The sequence below is a fragment of the Neopsephotus bourkii genome, unplaced genomic scaffold, assembly GCF_033783945.1.
Source record: "Neopsephotus bourkii isolate Nb327-2 ecotype Australia unplaced genomic scaffold, CSIRO-AGI_Nbou_v1 NB_272, whole genome shotgun sequence".
NCBI classification, from domain to species: domain Eukaryota; kingdom Metazoa; phylum Chordata; class Aves; order Psittaciformes; family Psittacidae; genus Neopsephotus; species Neopsephotus bourkii.
In genome coordinates this window covers 13,298,350-13,316,227 of record NW_026900781.1, presented here as the reverse complement: position 1 = coordinate 13,316,227, position 17,878 = coordinate 13,298,350, and the positions used below count along the sequence as shown (strand labels likewise).

General features: G+C 39.8%; 1 protein-coding gene across 1 annotated transcript in view; it reads left to right on the top strand.

Moving 5' to 3' along the window:
• The window catches only part of PHLPP1 (PH domain and leucine rich repeat protein phosphatase 1), a 140,425-nt gene that overhangs the window by 74,816 nt on the left and 47,731 nt on the right, over positions 1-17,878 (top strand). The window contains exons 2-4 of the mRNA XM_061346649.1: positions 49-245; positions 2,299-2,424; positions 16,943-17,109. Coding sequence (XP_061202633.1) covers positions 49-245; positions 2,299-2,424; positions 16,943-17,109 — 490 coding nt within the window. The remainder of the gene's footprint in view (positions 1-48; positions 246-2,298; positions 2,425-16,942; positions 17,110-17,878) is intronic.

The window sequence follows — 17,878 nt, the reverse complement described above, 5'->3', positions numbered from 1 at the left end:
AGGCAAAGACTTTCTGTGATTAAGTGAATGCTTTTGTTTCTGTTTCAGGAAAGCCCCACAGCATTGGCAGCTCCGAACGGATTCAGCTCTCAGGAATGTACAATGTTCGAAAAGGGAAAATACATTTGCCAGTCAACAGATGGACAAGACGCCAAGCTATCCTTTGTGGAACATGCCTAATTGTCTCATCAGTAAAAGAAAGCCAGACTGGAAAGATGCATGTTCTCCCTTTAATTGGTGGAAAAGTAAGATATTTCGTTTTATGTATTTGCATGCTTATCCCATATCTCTTTATGCAGAGAAGACTGCAGTCAATTATGGTGATTCTGACCCACCCCAAATAGTTTTTTTTCTGTAAACAGGATTATCAAAGTATGTAAATTACTTTTGATTATGGCCAGAGTCATATTTAACAATTTACAATGTTTGGATTAAAACGCTAAAGAAAAGCAAAGCAAACACAATCATATTATTGTGTGCTACGTTAAATGTGCAATGCTTTATATGTGCGGTAGTGCACATAGTACACAGGCAAAGGATATGTGCTGTATTGTGTATGATCAGTACCATGCCTTCTCATCCAGGTTTTATCCATGCTGTGTTACTCTTAAAATCTGAAAATTAAACAGTAAGGACATGGGCTTAGTTTGAACATTGGGTTTTGTTTTTTTTCCCAGTGTTCAGCACTGTATGAGTAGTAATCTATTGTAAGCTAACAGCATCAAACATTTTTACTTGCCAAAAGCTGAAACTGGACTTTTTTTCTGATGGATTGGGCCCAGGAGGTCCAGCGTGAATGCAAGGAAAATTTGTTTTGCACTGTGAGGATGACTGAGCACTGGCACAGGTGACTGGAGAGGTTGTGTAGTCTCCTTCCTTGGAGAGATCTGCAGTATCTGTGTGAACACAGTCCTGGACAACTGGCTGTGGGTGGTCCTGCTTGAGCAGTGAGGGGTTGAACCTGATTACCTCCAGAGGTCCCTCCTCACCTCACTGTACTGTGATTCTGAGAAACTTTGGTGAAGACAGTGTGATTACAACATTACTATTTTGACCTATATAGTTTTTTAGAACACAATCATTAGTTCATTTAGCCAAGGTAATGGGAAGATAATCGTCAGCTTGGGGATGAATTTACACCTCAAGTAATGATTCTTTACCTTGCACACTGGTAAGTTTGATTCTTGAAAGTCACTGGGAGAGAAATGAGCTTCACAATGTTATATGCGCAGCCTGAAGTTGATTTTTTAATATTCTATACTAGCAGTGTGAAAAGTAGTGCCACCTTCTAGGAGCTGTTTTTTTCCTATCTCCTTTCAGGATTCTTCACATGATTCTTCAATTCTTCCCTGGAGGCACTCAAAGTAGGGACATTGTCCTCTTTTTAGCAGCAGTGGGTGAACTCTGACAGTGAATTGTATTCCTGGCTGTAGCATAGTGGAAAGGGCAGGATTCAGGTCCCCATTGATTTTTCTCTTTGAAATGAAAAAATATGTATTTTTTATTATTTATTTTAAAAGAGAAAATATTGTGTAACTTTTTTTAATTCAGTAGCATGGAATTTCTAAGCTGTCCTTGTGCGGAAATGCCTCGTGCCGTGTAAAACACGCAGGCTGCATTAAGCTGAAAGTTGACAAATTTGAAAAGAAAAGGAGAACCAAGCTGAGGAAAATGCACTGAGGGCTTCTGCTGACAAAGCTTGGGAGGAGGATGCTTGGCACAGAATAAAGTGTTTTTTAATTATCGCTCAAAAAAAAATAATTCTTCCTCAACCCCATAAATACTCTGCACTTCCTGGTGTGCAAAGGCTTTCCAGAACGCAGTGCTGAGACACTGAGACCATAAGTTGTGTGGGACTTCTCGTGTATGGTAGCAGAATGATATATTCTCGGTGTTTTTTTAGCAAGTTGAGAAATGCCAAAGAATTTAATTGGGTTGTAAGAGCAGCGTTTTGTTAAGCCTGTTTTTAATAACCAGGAGTATAAATTATAGTTATTTAGGTTGTGTAAAGGCAGCCTTAAATGTGTTCACTGGGAAGCCTTTTGTGGCGCTCAGTCTCTCTTAAAATGTCTGTTTTCTTGGTGTTTTTATCCTTTGCTTCCTTTATCTTTCTGTTCTCATTTCTTGCTTCTGTAGATATCCCAAATGCTTGACAGACAAGATGCAGCTTCAGTGTTTGAGAGGGTTAGCCTAACTCTAATTGATGAGCTTCTCTTAGGCACACTTTAACTTTGCCTTGGGGAGGTCTGCAAAGAGGCTTTTCATTCTTGTTCATTAACATTTTTGTCTCTACTGTAGGTGGAAGAAGTGAAAAAGCACCAGCACTGTTTAGCATTTAGCTCCTCTGGACCGCAGAGCCAGACCTATTACATTTGTTTCGATAACTTCACTGAATATTTGAGATGGCTTCGACAAGCATCAAAGGTAAGAATAGTGATAATTCCTGCCTGAATGGGTTGTTAACATCTTTTCCACTTCTGTCTTGTTGGTGCACAGCTACAGTCCCTCTTATGGGCTCATTGTCATGAACTGCTGTTGCTGCTGTTAGCGTTGCACAAAAAACCCCCAAATTTTTGGTAACAGGCAATAGGGAACTGAATTTTTCAGTGTTTCTGCTGAGACTTCTATGGGCCGTGAAGATGATCAGAGGGCTGGAGCTCATCTCCTGTGAAGACAGGCTCGTTCAACCTGGAGAAGAGAAGGTTTAGAGAGAACTTACAGCAGCCTTCTACTAGCTAAAGGGGGGCCTGCAAGAAATCTGGAGAGTGGTGTGAGGTGCTGGCACATGGTGCACAGAGAAGCTGTGGCTGCCCCATCCGTGGAGTGTTCAAGGCCAGGTGTGACGGGACTTGGAGCAACCTGGCCTAGTGGAAGGTGTCCCTGCCCATGACAGGGGGTTGGAACCAGATGAGCTTTAAGGTCCCTTCATACCCAAACCATTCTGATTCTGTGGCGATTAATCTTTCTACTATAGTTGTGTAAGCAAAGTGTTGTGCTGGAATTTCTCTGTCTTCACATCTTGATCTAGCTGTGAATGGATGGAGTGAGACTGTTAGAACAAAAAAAGGATGACAAATGTAACTGCCAAAATTTAGTTTTAAAAGTTTTGTTTCAGTGTTAATAAAACCTAAAATAATGTCAATTTTTTTTTATTCTTTCTTTATACAGACCCTCAAGATTAAATGGCTAAAATTAAGGATTTTTTTTTCTTGTTTGGAAATGTTGCTGAATCTCTTCTCAGTTTGATAACTATTTGAGGGTTTGTGGGTTTTTTTTTGGGGGGGGGTACTAATAAGCAATCATTTTGTGCCAGTAAAAGAAATAAATAAATTACTAACTAAAGCCTTCATAAACCAAATTCTATGCTGTACTTAGAGCACAGTTTAATATAGGATTTTAGGGCCTGCATTATTTTGAAACTTCAGTTCCACTTTGATTTATTGCAAGGTTGTTTTGCAGTTACTTGTTTTATTTCTTAATCCCTGCCACTTTTTTGATAAATCCTCTCTAAAGTAGTTTACATATCTTGAACAGCTGAATTTTTATTTTTGCCATGCAAGTTTTATTCTGTGCTGTCAGCACTCTCTCTTTGGTTTTCTAGTTGGGCCTAACTGTCCATCAGTTTTATACTTGATAGGGCTGTCACCCTCTTTACTACGCTAAAACAACTTGGGTTTATGCAGTACTATTTAGAGATATTTATGGCATGGTAGATTTGTCTTTTTAGTTTGCAGTAACGTGTTATCCAGCCTGTTGCCAGTGGTACAGCCTGGACTGTGGGCTTTTTGAAGAGGTCTGATTATTATGTCAAACTTTCTTCTAGCAGCAAGTATTGCACCTCCCAGCACATGCATCTTTTAAAATGTCCTATAGGGTTTTTTTTGTAGCAAGTTTTAAAATTCTTTTTAAAGCCACTGTTCTGGCATCCCTGCTCTGGGCTGTTAAGCCTCAAGGTAAAATTCCCCGGGGCACATTTTATGAGATGGTGAAGCATGGCCTGTTAGGTTTTTGAGTTCTTGCCGCTTTGTGACTCTCTCTGGGAGAGTAGTGCCCTTTCATCTCCAGAGGCTTTGACATCAGAGAAATGAAAGGCAAATCTAATGAGTGAGAAAAACAGCGGAAAACAATGAACTTCAGAAGTAGAGATAAATGGCCAGAAAGCCCCTCTGAATTACTGGCAGCACAAGCTTGTTCTGTGCCATGCTGTGCTTCTCTCTTCCTCTCTGGTTCACCCAAATGACTAACAGCATCGGGACGATAGCCAGCATGAGAACATATCCCCATGCACTCATGATAACCTCCCACTTTTCTTATGTAAGAGTAGAAAAAAAATACAGTTTCAAGTATCTTTTTAGGCTGTGAGAACCAAAGAAACTCGCTGTGCTATTCTTTTTGTTAGCAAAACATGCTTCAAGGGAAAAATGATGCTTCGTTTTCCCCAACTTCCCACCTCCCAACCCCAAAACCTAAGACTTGGGATTCTAGATTTGTGGATTTTGAAATAGTACTTTGCTACTTCAGGTTGCTTTTTTAATGTTTGGGTTTTCTATCCTTAGATGGAAAAGGAGAGACGTGTGATTGTATGCAAGGCAGTTGTGTGGGAAGTATTGTGCACTAACACTGTTTCTGAAGAACCGAAACAGAGAAACTGGTAATGCTGCCAAAGTAACTCAAATTTCCTCCAGCTGATGCAGTTTGTGTCCAAGAGCTCAATTGTAAGGTGCATCATCCCTGATTTACATGTGGAAATAAATGAGAAAATTCCATCTTCAGCTCTGTAGTTCAGGCAAGCTAGTGTTCTCACGCAGGATAAAGCCCCAACATTTATATGAGGTATTCTGCCTCAGGTGTTTGGAAGCTGCTCAGGTTCAAAGAAGTAGAAATATTCTTTCTAACCAAGAAAATACCGTGAAAAGCGTTGGATGTCTAAAAGCATGCAAATTCAGGAAGGGAGATGTTACGGCTTTCTAGCTCTGAGCTTCTAGTTGCTTGTTATGGGTTAAGTCACATGGTGCTTACGGAGTCTTCCTTAATCGTCATGGTATGTATAGTTCTTGCACTTTTGTGAATTATTATGGGTAATATTAAAGGCTGTATTTTAGATATAGATGTTATTTAATGGCATTTGTTTTGAAACTGACATCCATGTTAACTTATGTGTAGTGGTAGTTTTTCTGCAGTCCTTCATGCTCCTGATGTGTCTGCTGAAAACTGAGGCTTCCAGTACTTACAAGTGTAATGGAAACTTTAATTATAAATTTTAATGTAGGTGATGATCCCTGGTAAAATATTTCAATGCAATTGCTCAGTTCAGTTTAACTATAAAAAAAATTTTCATGTCTGTCTTCTGTATACTTCAAAAGAGCTAGAAGATTATTATTTTAACTTTTAAATAACAAGCTTAATCTTGAAAGGAGACTTTGCAAAGAATGCTTGCTTTGCAGTCTTTCTCCCCACAGAATATTGGCAATGTTGACTTTTTAGTGGTGTTCCAGAATGAGGCAAATCCTAATGCATCACTCATGTAATAAATATGTGTATGCTAGAGATTTGAATTCATGTTTGCAGAGGCTTTTGGGCTCGATTTAATTAAAAATGAGCATTACTCCTGAATAATCTGATTCATTCTAACAGTGAAATCTATCTTAGCCAAGACAACTCTTGTGCTCTGCCCCAGTAAATTTTTGAAAGGTATTTGTGAATTGGTGTTAGAGTTGCCTTTTCTGTTAAGTGTGTGTCCTGAGGTGAACAGAACTCCTGTTTTCAGAAGTTCAGGACTAGAATTATTGCACAAATACTGACCTAAATATCAGACTTGGTGACATACTTACTGCAAATAGGTCACTTTTAGATATGCTGATTTAGCCTCAAACAGAATATTTTTAAGAGTGGGAGATGTGGCTTGTTCGTTAATATTGATAGTTCTGTGCCACAGTGCATTTCTTTCCTTTTACTTCCCAAATACTGGAGTCCTAATTAAGGAAGCTGAAAAGAAAAACAACAACAACAGATTTGGTCCTTTGTGTCTAAGATCTTCATTCTGTTGCCAAATGTTGAAAAATAAGCTTATGCAACTGGGAGGGGGCACAGAGAGGGAAGAAAGGAGTATCTCCGTGGCTTTAAAGAATTCCGTCTGCATAAAGTTGACATCATGGTTCTGGAATCTGCACAATTACTTGCAGAGCGATTCTGATCTGCCACTGTTTACTACTAGAATGTCAAATGCAGAACAACAGGCAAAGAACGTGCAGTTAACAGTGAAGAGGACATGATGAGGGCTTTCTTCATTTGCCAGTTGCAAAGCCTAGAAAGCTACACCCTTAATGTAGCAGGAGAGAGAGGTTTTATGTATAAGGTATTACTGGGTGGGTGGAACTTGCTGTCATGAGGCTTATATTTGGGATGTAGTGGCAAGCTCCTATTTGGGATGTAGTGGCAAGCTCCTGCTGCTTGACACTTCCAACAGCTGAACTTTGTTTAACCTTCTTCAACATGTGAAATTGCTGTGTAAGTGTTGACTACAAAACAATTCATGACATGGATGGTTTGGCTGGAGTAAAATGGGTTATCAGTCCAAGGCGTACAATTAAATTGTGGGTGCCCCATTGCTGGCAGTGTTCAAGGTCAGGTTGGATTGGGCTTGGAGCAACCTGGTCTACAGGAAGGCATCCCTGCCCGTGGCAGGGGGTTGGAACTGGATGATCTTTAAGGTCCCTTCCAACCCAAACCATATGACTCTGAAAGTGGGATGTTAATGTCTGTCTCAGAAATTCAGTATTGTGGAGCTTAGGTAGGGATGTGTTACAGAATTTTGTCTTCTAGGAAATAGTGTGCATCAGTGCTTATGCTGAGATGGTTATCTGACCCAGCAGAACTTCTCCCTCTCAGCTTTAGAAGAGCAGGAAGCATGTTGACAGCTTCATGCAGCAATTATTTCCTGCCTTAGTGCTTGGTTCAACTGGGCAGGTAGAGAAAGAGAGTTGATGAGAGGCAAGAGCTATAAATAATGCATGACAGCCTTAAGCACCCATGCATGGCCACATTAGACATGTAGATATGTGGAGATGTACAGGCACACAGTGTATGTGGGCGCATACCATTGACACTTCCTACAACTGTGGCTGTAGTGGCAGCGTGTTTAGAGGGGAATAAGGTGTTGTGTGAGGCTGAGGTGCCAGGGTGGGTTTGCATCTATACAAGAAATAACCCTCCTGTTTAAAATACAAGAATGTCCAAAAAAAGATTGATTAAAAAACGAAAGAGTGTAGCTTTGGATTTTCCCTTTCCCATTTCAGTCACCTTTGTCTTCAAGTCTGCAGTGGAAATGCATTACTAAATTATGATGTCAGTGTACATGATGTTTAAAAAGTGCTAAAAAAAGCAAGAATAGCAAATCCAAGGGAGAAGGGTGTGCTGCTGTCTTGGTCTTATTCCTTTCATGTCAGTGCAGAATGCTCTCCTCATGCATTTATTTGCACCATGAAACTATTAGAAAATAGCAACAGATTCAAATTTAGTTTATGCTGTACAAGTGAGTAATGCAGGAGCCTGTACAGCAGTAGTCTCCATCTTTTGTCAATGTGTAGAGACCTACTTGAAGCAGCAGTGTAAAACCAACTTGTTAGCTTTCTTCTCTGAAGTTACCTAGTTCTGATCAGCTGCCTCAGTCTTTACCTATTTTTTCATTACAAGTTTGACAGGTGTGTTTGGAGTGGGAGTCTGAACTGTGTGAAAGAGGATGAAGCTGGTCTGACTCTAGTAATATGGTTTTTATTTCTGCTGAGGAAAGAGTTGTGACTGCACACAAGCTAGGTGTTACAGACCATATTTATATAAGTAAGTCCTGTAGAATTTAAACAGGAATGCTGGAACTTGATTGGAGTTTTGCAAATGTATCTCCAGAATAGGGGACCAAGATGATCAGTTTGTGCAAGAGCATTATGGGAACTGTGTTGAGGAAATGCAGTGAGCAACAGTTAATTGCTACTGCAAGAGATGTACCTGCTTTTAGCTGTGCTTCGTCCACCTTTGAGCTAGTGAAAGATAAGCAACTGCAGGACTCTCTTCCTTCAGCACAAGAAGATTCTGCTCATTGATTGCTCATATCCACTTCTGCATGTAGCTTCATCTTTATTTCAGATACTGTCAGATGCTAACACCTGACTTTCGTGCATCAGGAAAGGTCAACCAGGAGAAAGACTGAAGTGCTTCCAACTTCAGTGTAGAACATAGACTTTGCAGAGTTTTTTAACATAAAATATGGCCTTCAGCCTGTAAAGAAGGCTTGAAGCCACTAGTCTCATGGTTAAATTAGCTCTACATTGTATTTGCCTTGGCTTGCCTGCTAGCTGGTTGACTTGTCTCATATTTGTTTCTAGGTATTATAATGAGCTGTAACATCTTTACAGAGTTCAACATTGCAGGAATTTTTATTACCGAGCCTCAGTTGTCTCTGGAGGCGTTAAGGACAGGTTTTTGTAATGGTTACTGGTCAGAACCAGCTCGGAATACCTTTTTCCAAAGCCTTGACAACAGAGCAGTTCTGTGGCAAGTATAGGAAAAAGTCTTCTGCAAGGGTAAAGTAGTTTTGGGGTTTTTTTAAGTTATTTGGAATTTTACTTGTTATAGTGCTACCAATTTATACTTCAGAGCCCCTGGGTGCATTATCTCCTCCCCAGGTGTCTGTTGAGCCTCCTAAGCAATGGATATCACTCTTCTGGAGAAAAAAATACGGAGAACTTTATCTTAGTTTCCATGAAATCTGAATTTCTAGATGAGTATTTTTGCTTTTATCTTTGCTATTGGTTATCACCTTTGGTAATTCTACAGAAAATTGTTGTGTGCAACAAGCACACTGTTGCAGTAGTTAGCAGTTTCTATTATTTTCTTGTGACTTTGTGCATGTGTTTAGATGTATGATTGTGATTCTGGGTTGTCATGTTCATGTGTGTGTTGGGGACAGGTTGGATGTCAGGTCTATGATGGTCACTGGGAGGGTCACCATGTAGTAGTTGGTTTATTTCTTAGGCCAGCAGCATTTGGAGGCTTGAAAGTGAGTCTCTATACTAGTATGACCTAAAAATTAGTTTAGTATAATGCCAACATCAGTGGCATCTTTTGAAAATAGCCTTTAACCAAATGCAAGGCTCTGCAAAAAGCTTGTTTTCTTTGAGTATAAATACTGTCCAGGTTTCTTCACATTTGTGAGACTATGAAGCACCATTAGCCTGTTTTCAACAGTGGATTCAACATCTAGTGAAGAAAAAGCCTGAAAGGTTTTCTCATTTTTTAATAGGGCTTTTTTTGAGCTGATCCTTACTTACAGGAAATGCGATGACTCTAAATTTAGTACAAGGAAAGCTTTTTTTCCTCTAATACTATAAAATGACAATATTGAGATAATGTTTTCTCTAAAAATAGATCCCTAAAAATAAACCTACAGCTTCCTTTTGGCAGTGATTACAAGTATTTGAACATAAACCTCTGGTTTCCAGTTGGAACTTGACTTCCTTTTTTGTGTGTGTGAAATCTTCAATGTTTGGGAGCTTTGCTCTGTAGTCATATCTGGTCATCCTTGATATGGGTGGCTTCCTGACATCTCAAGTCTGAAAGCAGAAAGCTGGGCAAAGCAGAATTGAAGACAGTTTTGTTTCTCTTTTGATGGTACCACTTAAAAGTGTTCCTCCTCCTCTTTCCCCACAAAATCTATTCTTTTGTGCCTTTTGTTGTTAGGGGCTAGTTGATGTTTTGGAAATGAACTTCTGAATGTGTTTCAGTGCAGCCTGTCCCCTAACAGTTCAGGGGGGAAGCTTGGTGTTTTGGCTCAGCTGATTAGTTTTCCATGTCACCAAAATGGTGAAGTTGGTGACTTCAAGTTCTTCTCTTAACTTCTGTTCTAGAGAAACTATAGCTTCACTGTTTTTCACTTTTTTCTTACTGAAATTTAGAGAGTCTGTGGTCCTTGCTTTGGACTTGCTGCCATCAGTTAATAATAAAGTAGTTATTGAAGCATTGCAGCCAAGAGTGAGAATGGAAAACTAGCTATCGCCCACACATCTGGAATAGCTTTCAAGTAATGTCTTTTGAAGCCTCTAAGTCAGGTTCTGATATTATTGAAGCTGAATTTGGGCAGCTCTTGCATAAATAGAGGAAATCATCACTGTGACTTACAGCTAGAAGCTCAGCGAGGTGTTGCAGCTGTTACCTTTTAAGGTGCATTCAGTCCAGGAGGATCCCAGTGTTTCCAATAATCTCTGGGGGTAGAAGGATGGGAGTGAGTGGGGGAATATTACTGTGTTCTTAATGAATCTCAGGGGAACTGAGTGATGAGCAGATCCCATGAGACTGGAGGGGGCTGCAGAGGCTGACATGTTGCACAGTACTTTGATACGTATAAGGGGATAATTCAGCTGGTCTTGAAACTGATTGGCTGTAACACTGAGAGCCTTTCCAGGCAAAGTTTACTGGGGAGGAGAAAAGGAGAGGAATTAGCAAAAACCCATTTTAGGGACATTTGTTCTCCTTAGGCTTCTTCTGTAGTGGAGAAGGAGTAAAGTCTCCAGGGAGAAGAGGGAATGAGTGCTGGAGACCAGTTTTAGGCCCTGGACCAGCAGAGCTCTATTCATGATTGTATTATGAAGTGCTTGGGTCAGAAGGCCTTTCTGAGTTACTGTGAAATAATGGCATGGCAAGAGTTCATCACATTGTAAAATTAATCCGTATGATCCAGTTGTGTAGGAGAATGTAGATCAGAAACTGAGGACCTAGCATAACCTCTTATTGAAAGCAACTAACAGAATCTGACCACCCTCTCCATGTCGGACTGCGGAGACTCCAACAAATCGGGAAGTTTAGATTGCATATAAGGAGGAAGTTCTTTACTGTGAGGGTGGTGAGGCACGGGAATGGGTTGCCCAAGGAAGTTGTGAATGCTCCATCCCTGGCAGTGTTCAAGGCCGGGTTAGACAGAGCCTTGGGTTACATGGTTTAGTGTGAGGTGTCCCTGCCCATGCCAGGGGGGTTGGAACTAGATGATCTTAAGGTCCTTTCCACTCCTAACCATTCTGTGATTCTATCTATATTAAGTCTTGCTGGCAAGAGTCTGAAATCTATAGTAAATGCTGAAAGGAAGTCTTTGCTCATCATGAAGTCGGCTTGCTGGCAGTATAGCGGCTTATCTTGGTGACTAAGTCTAACACAAGTTGTAAGGAGAAAAAGGAATATTTCTCATTTTTTATGAGACTCACCTGTTTTGCCATATTTATAGATGAATTGTTTCAGTCAAGCTGTTTCAAGGATGTTAATATTCCTTGCTCCACCAAGTGGAATTACAAGTATGTAATGTCTGAATTATAAGTAGAGTAATACTGCATCTAATTACTGTTCCTTAACTCCAAGTTGCATCTTAAGCCTTGTCTTTGCAGGGATGTTATCAGTGTGAACATCCCAGCGTGACTGCCACCAAGATAATAGTGTTGATGTAATTTCCTGTGTAATATTGATACCAGTACCTGACCTCTAAAAGAAGAGCACAGAAATACTCATATTCTGGAAATGACTTCAGGTACTGTGAAACCTTTCCAAATGACAGGTGACAAATGTAAATTTTTTTTATTTATTTTTTTTTTTACACATTCTCACGAGATCTTTACTAAATCTGGGACACTCACTTTCAAATCTATGGAATTTCTTCTGGACTCCTATCATGAACGGCAAAGGAGCACAACTGCTTAATTACCTGCACATTTCTCCCTCCACACACACATTTGCTACTACTGCTCTCAGTTATGTTGCTACAGCTTTGCTGAAGGGATAGAATTAGAATTGAGCAATTTCTGCATGCTATATAAATCTTCAGAGCTAAGAAGAGGAGAGAGGGCAGGGACAAGAAATAGTCTTCATGTCCCCATCATACTTGCTGGTATGAGGTGTTTGCACCAGACGCTGTTTGGCTGCGTTGCCTGCGAAGGAGAGATTGGGCTTGAAGCTTGTGCCCTGTGAACGCTGCCACGCTGTGTTTGCTTCTGCCCTTCATCTTGGTAGGCAATTACAGTTCTTACCTATTGTGTTGCCTGTTGGGTTTGTGAATCTAGTGGCATGTGTTCAAGCCTCTGATGAGTTTTATCTCTTCTTTGCAAGGACCTTAGCTTGAGTTAGTACGCATCTAATTCAACATTCAAAAGAAAACAAAAAGGAGAGGATGGAAAAGCCATTATCTTTTCACCCCTTGGACTGCCCATTTTAAAAACTGTCATTTAAAGGTGAAAATACATTGCTTTAAAGACGAGTTTTATATCCACCCCACCCCCCCTCTCCCCCCAGGTTTTTGGCATTAGCTTGTTTACCAGTCTGAACAGTTCTTCAGCTCTTGACTGTGACTGAGGGCACTGATGTATTTCCTGGCTGTGGAGTTCAGCTCAGCAGAGGGAGGCCTTTATGCCAAGTGGGGCTTTGATATATGAATAGAAAGGAGGATTAGGATTTGAAGCAAGGTTATCTATGAGATGAAGAGAACCTGTTTGTGCTAAGTGGTTGGTTTAGATATTTCAGGTGTATGCATTGCTGTTAAGCCTTATTCAGGCATTGGTGGGATGTGGTGATTATTTAACTATTTAAAAACAAATCCTAAAGGAGAAAAATTACACTGCCTTTGCATTAGCATGTCTACAGCAGGTATAATTTAACATTGTCAACTCAGTTCGAACAGACTGGGAATTTGGCTGCCTGTACATGTGGGCTGTTTAGTTGTTTTAATTGTCTTCTATTGAAGTCCTAAATAGTAATTTCTTATCTGAATAGAGCTATAGGGAATGGGATGAGGGTAAACAGGAAAAAGACATAATTACGATGGTTTAAATTCACACCACAGGTCACAGCAAAAGATGTCCTTGTGTAAACAAGGCTTGTGTTTGTCCATACAGCTGGGTTCAGCTGTGTCCACTGCTGACATCCATTGTCAGCAACACATCATTTTTGTAGTATAGCCAAGGCTTTAAAACAAAGACGGTAATCAGTCTTGCTGCATAGCTCAGTGACAGAGGTGGCATTATACTGATGGACAAAGCAAAGTGGATTTTAGCCCTGTGTAGCAAGAAGAGGCAAGAGTATTGGCTGATACAAGTATTTTTCTGTGTTTTTTTGTTGCCAGCTGCTTAATATTTACAGTGAACCCATACCATACTTTCGCCAGTCTTGAAATACTGTTTACTTTCTAAAACTGAAAATAATTAAGAAAATTGAAACACCTTGGCAAAACCTTTTTTATTGAAGATAGTGCTGGCTTTTGTGAGTTGTTTATACTTGTCAATACTGTTGTTTATATTTGTAAATACTGTTGTTTATACTTGTAATTAACACGTTTAAAGTGAGTTTTCATATTTGGGAGACTCCTAGGTCTTTGCCTTGAGTGCCATTCTCATGCAGAATAAACTCCCTTTTATTGCTGCTGGGGGAAAATTAAAAGCACAATGACAGCTTTTTGGTGTTTGCAGAGGATCGATCCAGGTCTGTATAACACGTGGTATAGTTGTATACCACTTGTTCAAAACTGCGCTTCAATATGCCTTACATGGAGACCAGAAAAAAAAAGAACTTAAACCCACTTTAGACCATGGCTGCGTAGCTGAGATTGCAACAGGAGCTGGAAAAGACTCTTCTATTGGACTTCACAGTTTGATGTGCCAAGTTAAATTTGGCCTTACCCTTTTACAACTCCTCTAGTGTTACAGTGGGAGACATGGCAATACAATGATTGACTATGAAGTGTTGAAAAATCATATCCAGGCAACGGAGAAGGCTGCAAGCTTCATCTTGTTTCTTTGTGATTAAAAATCCTCAGTGGACTTCAAGAAGTACAAGATCTTTTTATATTTTTGAGCTACCCTGCTGTCAAACTGTTTCATGTCTTGCTTCTCTGGCAAAGAAAGAAGCTGACTCTACAGCTTATGCTGTAGCTACCATAACTGAGAAGGAGTCATGCACCATCTTCCAAGAAGGTCATTGCCCCAGCCATTTCCCCCATGTCATTAGTATAGGAAATGCAACAGGAATTTCTTGTGAAAACAAGTGCTAAGGATGTATGCAGTTTAGGATGCGATGAGAAGATGTTCCAGGGAGATTGGTCTGGGCAATGGCTTCTTCTGCCTGGAGAGTCATGAATTATGTTGCTTGTGTTTTATATTCATATGTAAATCACATGGAACAGTTATACTTCTAAGTTTTCCAGATGAAAACACCAAACAAGCTATAATGAAAGCTTGATGCATGTTCCACATACGTCTAGAAAGCCTTTCCCTCTAGCATTGCTGCCACACTGGCACTCTTTAACTGTTCCTGTTGGAAGCATGGGTCTGTTGAGCCCAGCCCAAATAACTTGTTGGGGTATTTATTTACAGCAGAATGTCTTGGTTTGCTTTGTTGTTTTATTTTTGGATTTTCTTTTTTGTTCCAGTGGAAACCCTACTTTCTGCAGATAATGTCCTTTACTCCAGATGCTTTTTATTCTTGTGACTGTGAGGGATATTGTAGTCAGCGTTTTCTTAGACTTTATCAGCTTATCTGTGCAGTGATTCCTCTCAGTGATCCAAGGAAACCCAGTGCTTTATTAAAAACTATCAGCTGTTGGAAAAACATGTTCATCTTAGTAAACAATAACAAACACACACATGCACAGTCTTACTGCATTTAAAATCAGTTGAAGATGACTGCAAGATTGCAGTATCCCTTTGTTGTTCCTTTTTGTAGCCGCATCAATTGAGAACTTCAGTACTCAACTTCAAAACAACTGATGAAAGTTTCTGGTGAACCAAAGGAAGTATTGTTACGATGATGTTCTCCTTTGTCACTCTTCGTTGCTTTTCATCTTGTTCCTCTATTCTCTAGGAATTTATTACAGAACAGTATTGAGCAATAAAAGAGAAAAGTCTTTATCCCCACCTTTGAGAATAACTCTGTGTATTTATATGGATATTCCTTCAGTAACAATTCAGAAGTTAATTCTTAGAGTACTGTTTTGCTAGCAAAAAAAAGCTTCAATAAAATTACTGTTGTTTAGAGAACTCCTACCTTTTAAAATACAGTTTTAACTTTTAAAGTTCTCTCTCTGGTAGAGGCATCATTCAGTATATGCCAATTGCACGAAAAGCTTAATTAAACTCTTTGTAGAACAAAGCGTTTCCTGTAAGGAAAAAAATAACAACAGCAAAACAAACAAGCAGCAAACAAAAAACAACCAGAACATAAACCCTATAAACCAATATTACTTTGGATTTTTTTTTCACAGGGCTTGATGATATTAAGAAAGGATTTGCATCCTTTTTTTTGAGATCAGAGCAGAATTTAGACTTGTTTGGCTGCTTTATTGTGATTCACACTCACAGTTACCAGTTCTGGTACATTCAATATTTTTAGGGTAACGTGCCTTGTAATCCCTGCCGGGTTGCTTGTTACTGTTCATATCGCATTTTAAACAAGTAGTTAGAGCAACAGTGTATGTAAGCATTACACCTGAAATTACACATTCTCCTTTTTAATGTAACGGTTGTCAGTGCTTTTTAATCTCTTGTGTTTTTGGTGTGATGAGAACTGTACCATGCCAGGCAGGGTCTGGCAGCATAAACAGAGTGAATACCTACCTTTCAGAAATAACTGCTCTGAATAGCCTATGAATAATTTTTGTCTAATACTACCGGGGAAGAAAAATAGTAGGTACAGTGACAAAAGGACTGAACTAATTGAGTAACAAATTCAAGTGTTTAAATGGATGTGGGAGGACTGGATTATTAACGGTCACATTAGAGAAAAACACTGCGCCGTCTGTTCTTCTCGAAGCTTATGGCTGTGTGTTTATAATAGAGACCACTTATCCTGAGGCCCATGTAGCTTGCATTGGAGAGGAAAAAAAGGAAGGAAAAATTCCTTGGCTGTCCTTTCAGTGGCAAGTTGCTTCACTTCTGCCAGCAAGACCTGATGTCTCTAGTTTCAGGGTACTTTATGGCAGGGGCTGTACCTCTGCCGAGAAGGTTGCGTGGTGTCTCCATCATCAGAGTTCAGAAGCTGTTATAGACTGTCACTAGGCATTGATTACGAGTTGGGGATTTGGTTTGTTTTTTTAAATAAAGACCAATAAATAGAAAAAAGCAGCAGGATGTGGTTCACTCAGCTGAATCCCACAGATTTGGTAAGGGGTGGAGTTGCTGTTGCTTGAATTTGTTGGCTGTAGTTTTCTGTGCAATCATACTAGCTATATGTAGTGTCGGGTGGTATGATTTCTTCAGCCTCTAGATTGTTTTACCTTCCCCTTTTTACCTTCCCCTTTCTAGAGCACAGTATTAAACCCCCAAATCTCAGTTTTGTTTGTATCACATTTTTATCACTTTTCTAATTTTTTCTAGTTTTCCGAGTCATTGAGATCAGTGCTTGGTGTTTTGCTGCTGCTGTGATACATTTTTCTCCTGTAAGATTTAACTGGGATAGGTCTTCCTTCTGCCCTTTAGTATCTGCTTTTGATGGTGGTAACTGTTACTCCCTGGGCTCCACTAGGGGCCCATCATGCAGCAATATGGAAGACTCCTGCACTTTGTTTTTTGCTGTGTTACTTGCTAACTAAAGACTGAAGTTTATGTCAAATCTCTCTCTTTTTTTATTCTTGGCCGTAGATTATCATGTAACTTCATTGATGAAAATTAATCCATTTCACTTACTAGTTTGACAAGCCTTTGTGCTTTTCCTGCTGCTAGCCATCTGTGGACCTGGTTTTGGCACTGAGGCAAAGCAAGAGATCATGACATAGCTTGCATGATATAAATTGCATTAGATCAGCTATGTGTGTGGACACTGATTTCTGCTGTACTTAAAAACAAGTTTATCTTGTGCTAGTAGAGGTGAAGGAAATGTTCTGTTTTGATTCCAGTATTTAAATATCGGTGTACCTCTTGACTTCCAGATTGCATCACAACGCATAAGCTCAGTGGATCTTTCATGCTGCAGCCTGGAGCACCTGCCTGCCAACCTGTTTTATAGCCAAGACCTCACTCATCTCAACTTAAAGCAGAACTTCCTGAGGCTAAACCCCAGTCCATCCACAAGCAGAGCGCTTAGTGAATTACAAAGGTAAAGTGCTATGGTTCTATTAGTCTTCCTCTGCCCTTGGAGCCAAGTGACCACTGGTTTGCAGGAACTTTCCTGAAAACTTACTGTCTCCTGTTAGGGAGGCTTGTCCTGGTTGTAATGCTTCAGAAATTGGTTAACTCTGTGTGCTAGAAACAGACTAACTTTTGTAAGAAACGTAGTGTTTTTCTTGTAAATAGAGGGCTATTTTCAATCCAAATGCAGTTTTCAGAATGCATTGTTTTTACCTACCCACTGTAGTTCTTCATTGATTCATGTCAAACCAACGTGAGTTGGTGAGCTGCACATGAAAGGGCCAGGTAGGAACAGTACTGTGTGACTTGACTTAGGTTTTTGTTACTCCCAAGTAAAGAAAGCCCCTGATTTAATAAATTCCTGTCTTCTTTCTATTCTGCTCAGTCCTAATTCTTTCTCCCTAGTAATTGTGACCTTCCAGTTCCTCTTTCCACTGTAGCTCACCCAAGAATGGATAGATGGCAGCACAATCGGTGATCTGAACGATATGTGGAATCAGCAGCCTTTCTGTATTGAGAATGATGAATGTTTCCATACTGAATTTCAAACTTTGATTTTAATTTCAGTGGTGACTGAATTGCAGAGTAGCTCAAGATAGTATTTGTGGATGGCCCTGTTCAAACAAAATCTTTTAAACCACATTTCTAAATCCTTTCGTCTTTGACAAACAGCTGAAAAATAAAGATAGATTATGTGGGCTGTTGTATTTTTATATCATTCTGATTGTGTTCTGGAA